General features: G+C 40.6%; 1 protein-coding gene across 3 annotated transcripts in view; it reads left to right on the forward strand.

The window, feature by feature from the left end:
• Positions 1-9,504, forward strand: part of LOC112460958 (GTPase-activating Rap/Ran-GAP domain-like protein 3) — a 31,173-nt gene extending 21,669 nt beyond the window's left edge. For all 3 annotated transcript variants that reach the window (XM_025025950.1, XM_025025933.1, XM_025025942.1), the window contains exons 3-18: positions 469-535; positions 1,474-1,557; positions 1,727-1,808; positions 2,211-2,329; positions 2,759-2,823; positions 2,889-2,955; positions 3,042-3,144; positions 3,258-3,356; positions 3,753-3,965; positions 4,572-4,843; positions 5,140-5,425; positions 5,730-6,187; positions 6,344-6,680; positions 7,104-7,190; positions 7,358-7,621; positions 7,762-9,504. In XM_025025950.1, the coding sequence (XP_024881718.1) occupies positions 469-535; positions 1,474-1,557; positions 1,727-1,808; positions 2,211-2,329; positions 2,759-2,823; positions 2,889-2,955; positions 3,042-3,144; positions 3,258-3,356; positions 3,753-3,965; positions 4,572-4,843; positions 5,140-5,425; positions 5,730-6,187; positions 6,344-6,680; positions 7,104-7,190; positions 7,358-7,621; positions 7,762-8,021 (2,863 nt within the window). In that variant the 3' untranslated portion in view covers positions 8,022-9,504. The remainder of the gene's footprint in view (positions 1-468; positions 536-1,473; positions 1,558-1,726; positions 1,809-2,210; positions 2,330-2,758; positions 2,824-2,888; positions 2,956-3,041; positions 3,145-3,257; positions 3,357-3,752; positions 3,966-4,571; positions 4,844-5,139; positions 5,426-5,729; positions 6,188-6,343; positions 6,681-7,103; positions 7,191-7,357; positions 7,622-7,761) is intronic.
• Positions 9,505-9,964: the final 460 nt, after the last annotated feature.

Here is a 9,964-nt window from a genome sequence, read left to right on the forward strand (position 1 = left end):
AGTAGAAAATTCGAGCAACATTTTCGTTTTTTTTTTTAATTCAGCACGTAATTTTGTTTTTAAATAGCTAACATTGTGCTGGGAGCACCGCGGAAGGGCGCGGTGAGGCTGATAGAAAAACGTACGTGTTCTCGATCGAGAATGCCGTTCACCGCGGCGGACGAGGCGTGCCTTTCCTGGTGTGAACGATTCCATAAGAATGCGTAGTACATACACGTGTCGCAAAAAGATGCTATAAAAAACGTTTACGCGAGGTCATTTGTTTCTGAATAAGTGCGAATCATTTCGTGACAAAAAAAACGCGTAGAGGTAGAGAATCAAACGTGTTTGCAGAACGCGTATTACGCCTCCGGCGAGCACGGACGAGTAAACTTTATTAAAGCGCCTGGTGTGAAAAATCTCCGAGATAAAATTATATCCTCCCGGGCAGGCTCGAGCTATATCTAAACGTGAAAAATCGTGTTTCAGATCCACCACAGACACCATAGCGAGGCGAGGCGTCCTGGCGAGACACCATTACGGCAGTGTTGAAATGGTAAGGAAACAATGAAAAGTATAGATACGTATATATCTAGGTAAGAGCCTCGCTCTACTTGTTACAAGAGTCTTACGAGCCGTATGCACAAGTACTTTTGCAAGGTAAACGCTAATCACTGCGATAAAACGAACGAGCGCCCTATGATAATCCGCGACACGTCCGGTAAGCTGATTACATTGTTTCCCTCTATCTTTCTGTTTATCTATTGATTTGCTTATCGCATAAGTTCGCCGAAGCTGCGCTCGGGTTGTGCTTGGCTCGTGCTGATAGAGGATGTCGCAGTACGTTCAGACGCGAAGTTTTAAGAACATAGTTTTACCAGAAAATAGAAAGGAGAAAAATTTCTTAAATAATTAAGAAACCTATCAAGTGTAGAATTTCAAGCAAAAGTATAATGTAAATTTTTAATATAAATCCGCGGGTAAAAAGCATACTACTTTGTATTAATAATGAAGTATTTCATACAATTTTTTTCTCTCTCTCTTTCAAGGCTTTGAATTTTATACTTATAATTTTTCAACTTTTTTGTCCCTTCAGAAACATGCATTTCATTCTTTCGGTCTTTCAATTCCTTCACGACGCCGATATTTTCAATCAGAGACGGAAAGCTCCTATTTTTTTTTTCATTTAGAAATGAGTCGTGAATGAAAGAGAGAAAGAGAGAGAGGAATATTTTTCAATAGAATTTGATTATGTTCAGTTCCGTGGAAATAAAATTGAATTCTCGAAATCGTAAATTATTTATAAAATCTGTATGAAAAGATTTTCAAGTCCGGATTCGGTTTTAGATTTACATTCCGACTTTCATTCGCACATGTTTCAAGGCTTTGGAATCTATATAACGATTCGCAAATTCGAAACTGGAACATGTTGACTCGCGCCGACATTCTACACTACGTATTTGATAATCGCGACGCTCGAAAATGTCTTTCTAGCTGCCGCAGATCGAGCAGGACGGAGCCGACAATGGCAGAAGATTTCGAGTGGAGAACGGAGACTCTCTCGGGGAAAAAGAAGAGGTGAGGAAGCGTTGCTTAATGATCAAACGATCCACTTCTTTCTTCTACCACTCGAGATTCGTCCCGTTTCGCATAATTGCTCGTTCTTACCTCGTTTCATCCTTCATCGTATCCCACTTTCTGCCACGGATTATATGTGTGTAACGATGAACGATTTTTCCATCAACAGATGTTCGGTTCGCCGAGTACGCCGATATTAGAAAATCCGGAGTACCAAACGCGCTGGTATTTTAAATACTTCTTGGGCAAACGTAAGTTGAACGTTGAACATATCTGTAACATAATATTACCATTGCAATTACAGTAATTATACGTATTAATGCGTTATTTTGTTTAGAACTTCTGCCCGCAACTTTATGGGCGCTCTAATTTCTTAAATTGTTTTTTTTTCCACGTGTAATAATATTGCGGAAATATGATGGAAAATTTCATCAGCGTTCCATTTATGTAAATCGATTCACGTTCTTTATTCGCTCGACCGAGTTAATCATTGTTGCGTTTAATGAAAATTTATGCATAGAATACGATATTTTGTATTTTTTGTAATAGCTCGTAACTCGCAAGAACTAAAAAAAAAGTAACTTACGATAGAGAGATAATACAATCAAGAATATCAAATAAAAAGTATATTAATTATTTTTATTTATGCACAGTGCACCAAAATTATATCGCTTCTGACCAGGAGAGGAATCCTCTCTTTCTCTCGGTAGTCACGAGCGAAGTCGGTGATCAATGCGTACCGCACTACAGAGTTATTCTATGGAGGCGAACCGTGAGTAGATAATGTATTATTTAGTAGCGGGAAGGATCCCTTCTGGGACAAATTTATGAAATTATTTATGATCTTAGCCTTTCCTTTCTTTCTCCGGTTTTTTTTTCCATATTTTCTTTCTTCTCACGTCAGTATAAGAACTGTGGAGAGTCCCTTTACGTTGAACTCAGCCTTCATTTTTTTTTATAAATGAAGTATATTTATTGCTACAATTTACTTATGGTAAATCAATATCCATATATCTTTGTAATATCCAATTTACTTTGTACACAACATACAAAGATATTAGATTTGATGTAACTCAACTCGGTTTTATTGTAACATATCCGATATCGATTCCCTGGTAGACTGATATCTCGAAGAATAAAATTATTATTATTATTGTAAGTACAAAGTCAATTGTAGTAAATTGAGAGATGTTTTATGTAGGGCGCGCAGAAAATATCGCTGCCGTATTCGGCGAACAAAACATTGACTATCAGACAAATTCTCAGGTAACTATCTCTATATCCACCAAATTGAAAGGGAATACGTGGGTAATTTATTACTGACGTTTCAGCAACTTCTTCAGTCTGGAAAAACTCGACAAGGCGCCGCGAGAAGTTTTCACACCCGAGCTGCAAAAGGTACGTTTACAAGGGTCTCATACCATTTCACGCTCGAGGACGAGCGTCATAAAGGAGGTACGGATTAATTCAATGATCCTTCGCAGGATCTGTTACTGTTGGAGGAACAAGAAGGCTCGGTGAACTTCAAGTTCGGTGTAATCTACGCGAGAGAGGGTCAGACCACCGACGACGAGATGTTGTCTAATGGTAAGCCCGGGGAAGTGTCAGCGGGAACAAAAGACAAGTCTCGGTGGGATGGGAAATTAAGTGATAATAGATAGCGCTATCGATCCCTGAGAAACATTTCTCATTGCTCGTAGAAAGAGGTAGCCCAGGCTTCGAGAGCTTCCTGGAGATCCTAGGTGAGAGGATACGGCTCAAAGGTTGGGACAAATATAGGGGCGGCTTGGATGTGAAAGGTACGTTTGATGACATGGTTATTGGCGGTGCAAACTCGAGATTTGCAATCAGAAGAGCCTGCAATCGTCACTCGTCTCTTCAGATTGTTACGCTGACAGGATTTGAAAATTTTCTATCCTATCTCCAATTCTTCCAACTAACAAACCGTTTGATTATTTTTCATTGTTATACTTGTTTTTATGAATATAATTGTAATAATACACATATATACACATATAATATATTAAAATATCCATAAATATAATGCTGATGAAGTATAAAACTTTCCTTCAGTTTTTCGTAGTCTTTTTTTTATTTTTCGCTCTATATTCACGACGTGAATAAACTCGCAGTAACTCAAAGGAAATCTTTTCTTTACTTCCACGATTCTACTCGCACGTTCCGTCGTTTTTCAGGGGATATGACGGGCAAGGAAAGTTATTACACGGTTTATGCGGGTCACGAAGTTATGTATCATGTTAGTACGATGCTACCGTATTCGAAAGACAATCCGCAGCAGCTCGAAAGAAAAAGACACATCGGCAATGACATTGTTAACATCATTTACACGGACGATCCATCAGCCATTGATACTTTCAATCCGAACTGCATAAGAAGTCAATTTACCCGTAAGTTAAGAAAAATATCATGATAAGGTCATGAACAATATATTAAACTGAACCTCGTCTATTGTTGTTTACACAAAGAGCACACGAGTTAAAATACCATGTAACGATTTTCAATTTTCTTACAGCTTCCTTTTTTTCCTTTTTACGCCTACAGATTTTGTTCGCGTTCCTTTAAACTTCAACGTACGTTATATCGCGCATTTGACCTACTTCCGTTACGTATATTTCCAATTATAATGCAAATGGAGTTTGAGAAAATGCCATTAAAATCATTCTTTCCGTAGCTTCTATCGTCCCTGCTAATTACTAATCGTAAATCGATTAAAAATTTGCTGTTTTCGTTGCTTTTAATACACTACGTCCTTGCTTCGATTTGTGATTAGTAATTAGCAAGGGACGTTAAAAGCTACGGAAAGAATGATTTTAATGGCATTTTCTCATTCCGCATTTGCGTCTCTCTTTGAAAAACGAAAAAATGCATTTTTTATAGAATAAATAAACCGCTAATGTAGTTATATAAAATAAATATTGTGGAATTAAGTATATAAAATATAAAAGGAAAGGAAATCATTAGTTGAATGTTAATTAATCTTCTATTATATTTAGACGTGTTTGCCGTGGTAACGACCGAGGCGGACGGCAAGGGTTGGCGGGTCGCTATTTATTGCGACGAGAACGTACCTCTATTTGGACCGAGCCTTCCCTGTCCGCCGGTTTTCGAGGATCCGTATAATCTCAGGGAATTTCTCCTTGTTAAGTTGATCAATGGCGAGAAAGCTACATTTGACACTCCAACATTCTCCAAGAAGAGGGAAAGAACCCTCGACACCCTATTGCGGGACATGTACCAGGAACATTCGCAAGACAGCAAGAGCAACGTAAGTTATTTTACAGAGGCTGCCCTTTTAATTATTCTCGCTTGTATTCACCCGCTTTCCATTAATTTTACTTACAATCATGATGAAGTGTAATAACGCAATAATATGAATTATAATATCAATATTTAATATTTTGAAAATAATGTATAGGTAATATTAATATTTAAATAATATAACACTTAAATAATATCTTTTCTCAAAAAGTGCTAGGAAGCAATAATGCCTAGCTAAATAGTCAAAGCGAAAAGGATAATGTTTAAAAAAAAAAGAGTCAACTCAATATGATTTCGTAACAGAGCATGCTAAATCGCCGAGCACTCTCGGATGTCGTGGAGGCACCGGGTCGACGGCGAGAAGAGACGCGCGCCGTCGAGATGGTGCGAGTCGGACAAGCCTTGAAGTTGGAAGCTATCATGCGTGGCCTCGCACCCACTTCTCTCGCCACCGTCGGTCCTCTAAAGCCCAGGCCATGGGAACCGAGATGCATCTATCCTGACTTTCCCAACGAAGTTGTCTGCGGTGACGTCTGGCTGGAGAACAGGCTGATCCTCGCCTCGGAAAACGGAACGTTTCTCATCGAAGGTATAATTCACGAAACACGTATATATTATCTCAAAACCTGATTGCCCGAGATCTAACAAGACACAATTTTTTCGCGATCGAGGAAAGCTTCGATTGTGTATCAAATAACAACGAAGTAGAGTGTAGTGTATTAAAAGCAACAGTAAGTAATTTATCGAAGAACCAATTTGGGAATTATTGCAACAAACAATAGCTATTATCGGAAATATTACAAAATTTCAAATAGATTTCTAATAAATTTCAAATTTCGAATTAAAATAAATTCAATTCCAATCAATTATACGTTTGTCGATTTTCTTTCCAGACGGGCTTTCGCACAGAATGCTCTTCGACGAGTCGGTGCAGATCAAGCAGTTAGACGTGGTCGAGCAACACGGTATACTCCTGTTCCGCGCCGGCGACAAAGGCAAGGAGAGCGTTTACGTTTTCCGGCTGCGAGAGTTCGAGAGCGATGCGTCCGTGAGATGCGCCGAGTTGTTCAACGATCGTGAGAACGACGACCGGGAGAGGGAGGAGGAGGACGTCGACGAAGACGTCGAGGACGAGGACGATGATTGCGACGAGGACGACGCTGACGAGTGCGACAACGCGTTCGCACGTGCTACCGCCAAGTTTCAGCCGGTGACGCGTTCGCGAACACGAATGCGCGTTCGCGCCCTAGCCGTTCGGAATCGAGCGCATATCAAGGAGAGGAAACTGCGGCGTACACGGGGATGTCAATTGTACAGCATCACGAGACCCGGAGGCTCGCACTTGCGCATGGTAAGAAAGCGTGTCGGAGACAGTTGATCAAAAAATCGGACAGCGGCAGATTTAAGATTTACTTAAACTACTCCCCTTTCTCTTTCTATCCTGTCCTATCATTATTTTAAGTTTGTATTGCGAGACAAGATTATGCATGGTTGTGGTACGAAACAGTGCGTGGTCGTTGGCCGCCGACTCACGGTCCTCCAGTGGAAGCACAACGCAGCCTGGACCATCTGGTGCTCGTCAGCCGACACCGACACCGTCGACGGTTTTCTACTACTGAAGGAATTCACCGCGAGCGAAACACCATCGTTAGTAACGATGATCGAGAGCGCCGATCCGGCGAACGAGTGGACACTGTGCTGCGGCGCCCGTCATCACTTCGAATTGATCTCCGCTTCCGGTACTTCGAGGATAGTCCACATGGAAGCAACGCCTAAGCCACACCTGGTGGCGGCGTTGGATCTTCGTGAGGACGAGGAGCCGGAACTGATACTTTGTTACAATAGTAGGTCGCGTGTTCCACTTTAACTCTTAACCCGAGACATCGATATCTCAAGCTCAAGCAATAATTCATAATTTGTTTATGCAAGAAATACTCGAGAGATTTCGGAGAACATTCATCTTTAGCATTTAGAACCATCGATGATTAACGCGTATATCAGTTTTTACTATTTAAAAATACACTGTATCTATACCCTTGAAAAAGGGATGAAAAGAGAAAATAAATAGATCAATTTTGCCTTTTATATAGTGCAGTAAAAGTCACGGAAAATAAAAAAAAAAATGCATCGTTATACATTCAAATTAGTCCATTTGAACTGCTTTGGTAGTTCTAGTATTAATTATCTTTTCTGGCGTTTCGGTTTGAGAGTTAACGGCGATCCATAATGCATAGATGTCCATCGATATTCAACTTTACTTGCTTTAGATACGTGCCACTTTCAAAAGCTGGCAGAAGAGAACGCTGCGCCAACCGAATTCGATTTTAATTGGAATTCGATGCCGACAGCCGTAGGTGAGACAATATTTAAAATATTTTATAAAAATTATACGTATTATATCATATAACGTAATCATAATAAACATTATGAGATAAAATGGGAATTTGCATTAAAATCTTTCGTTACTTAAACAGCATATATCGACGTCTTTCTTGACAGATGTTGCATTTGTTTATGACAGCCTGTGCCTTCCCATATGTGATCGCCTTCACTAACGACACGATGGAGATTCGATTGATAATAAACGGCAACCTCGTTCACACGATCGCCATGCCCAATCTTAACTTGATCACCTCGAAGCGAGACATCTTCTTCGCGACCACGGCGCCGGAATTTTTCCCAGGAAAATGCGAGCGAATTCGATTGGATTCGAAACCTCTCGAGAAGGAAGAAATGCCCTGCAGCCCACCGCCGTCTTCGTCCTCCTCTCGATCGAGTGTTCCAAGTACGTGGTCTTTTTGGTTCTCTTGCCCCCATTAAAACCCGAAATCCTCATGCCTCATCGATCCGATCGCTATCTCCGAACGCTTGACAAACGTATTGAGGTCAACCCTCCCCGAATCCGGGGGAATCTGCCTTTCGCAGACAGTCAAGGCGACTGGAAGCCGATAAGGATCTACCGGATACCGCTGCAGACCCTGTCGAGAAGCACGGCGTCCAACTGCAGTCAGAGGAGGTGTCCGAGTCCCGCGGAGCCGGAAATCGTCTCCGCGCCACCGACCTCCGACAGAACCTTCCTGACCGTCGAACCTCAACGTGTAGTGAGCAGGTCCTGCAGCAGCAGTCCTACACCCACACCAACCACGAATTTGCCGTCGCAAATGCCATCGCCATGCAAAAAATAGACGCCGTAGTTGTTGGTGCTTTGCCACAGTCGATTGCATTAATTGTGATCTCTTAACAGGATCGATCACGTAAAAGTAAAAGAAAAAAAAAAGAAACCGATCGCACGTACCTGATTTCTCGTCCTCGTACGAGAGAACACATGGAAATCTTTGTCATTGTTATGCTATTAGCGTGCGTCGCGCTGCACGTATATCTTGAATGTAAGCGCGACCGCGCGTAAAAGTTATTGTTCGGATAGATTTTGACGAGGGCACAATAGTGTCTTAATTACGGAGAGACCTGCTATATAATTATCACTTTTTCTTCGCTTCTTATGTCTTTATTTCCACATATTCTACTACTGTTACTTTAATAATTCTCTGTTGCGGCACACATGGCATTTTCTGTTTGTTCCAATTTTATGTAATGCACATTAAAAAAACATTGCGTTAGAATTCAGATTTTTTTTAAGTGAGACAATTGCAAATATTTCGATAATAAATTGCGTTCTACGGTAATCCTCCCATTCCTCCTATATATGTATCTCTTTTAATATTTTTTTTTTTATATAGTACGATGCAAAATTTCGTAAAAATATTTCGCTTTAAGAGACATCGCTCTTCTCTATTAAGTTAAACCGATTTTACCTCGCGTCGTCCGTAATTAAAGCATCGTGGCGCGATAAGGACGATATTTTGGACACTGGTCTGCTTTGGGATTTTTTCCAAGTGACGTTGTATATCTTAGCTTCTCACTGTTTCGAAACCAATCTTAAACAATAAGATTCAGGCTAATGACCGTGATAATGGTCGACGGTCGAAAATATTTTTGACGATTCTACTTGACCGTGGAACAAACGCGTAGGCAGTTATAATACGTAGGAAAAAGGGCATTTTTGGGATGCGCGTTAGCCGGATGAATCACGCGTTTCTTCGAAAGTAGAATAGAGGCATGCGAAGAATGTCGGAGATGATCGTGCATGGTCGATCGATCCCCCGATGATTAATACCGTCGGGCTACGCCGCATCCGGACTTATTTTTATTTAAGAAAAGATATATAACACATTATTCCGACGTGAATGTCGATGTTTACGCGTCATGTGTATATAATACAAAGTAACGAATAAAGTATATATGTTACCGTTGCATTTCCACCGAAAACGATGAAGCGATATTTTTTTCAATTCTTCTCGCGCTTTCTCTCTCCGTCCCTTCGATCGTTACTCCAATCTATAATTTTAAGATAATACCTATTCAATATACGATAAATTTATTTGTTTTATGTATATTTTAAATGTACGTCTCGCTACATACAATCTATTGTGTCAACCGAGTAAATCATTCTTTCTTAAAATAAATTTCATAGAACCGCGCATTTTTGTCGTTACATCTAGATTCGATAACGATAAGTGATTTACTTGGAACTTGGTATATATCGCATCTCGTACTTCTGTCAAGGTCTACGATAAACATGAAGAATTAAATTTGCAAGAGAAACACGAACGTATGTTTTTTTTTATCTCCAGATCGTCGCGAAATATCCTACGATGTGTCGCACCGAATTTTCGTGTCTTCGACAACAGATAACGGAAAGTCGAGAAATTAGGGAATCGCGTTTCCGTATTAAGCTTTTTCTTTCGACGAATTTAACGAGCGAGTCGAAAAGCCAATCGTGCGGCTTGGAGAAGCGTACCGCACGGCGATCTCGGTCAGATTCGAGCATTGAACCGCGAAGCGATTTTCGTTCGTTTAACACGCGTTTTCCGCCGCGAGTCCGCTGACCACCGGGTATACCATGCTCAATCGGAATCTGTAATCTACTGTCATTAACTTTAGAGCGCGTCTTCCCGACGAGACGGACTTTCTCGAAAACAAAAAAGCGCGGAACGCGCTGTGAAGTTCGCCTTTTTAAATCAAATTTCTAAATTAAAGTATTTCGCAGTATACGTACGGTGCTCTCTTT

This window comes from Temnothorax curvispinosus, unplaced genomic scaffold (assembly GCF_003070985.1).
Source record: "Temnothorax curvispinosus isolate PA1 unplaced genomic scaffold, ASM307098v1 QBEX01001173.1, whole genome shotgun sequence".
NCBI classification, from domain to species: Eukaryota; Metazoa; Arthropoda; class Insecta; order Hymenoptera; family Formicidae; genus Temnothorax; species Temnothorax curvispinosus.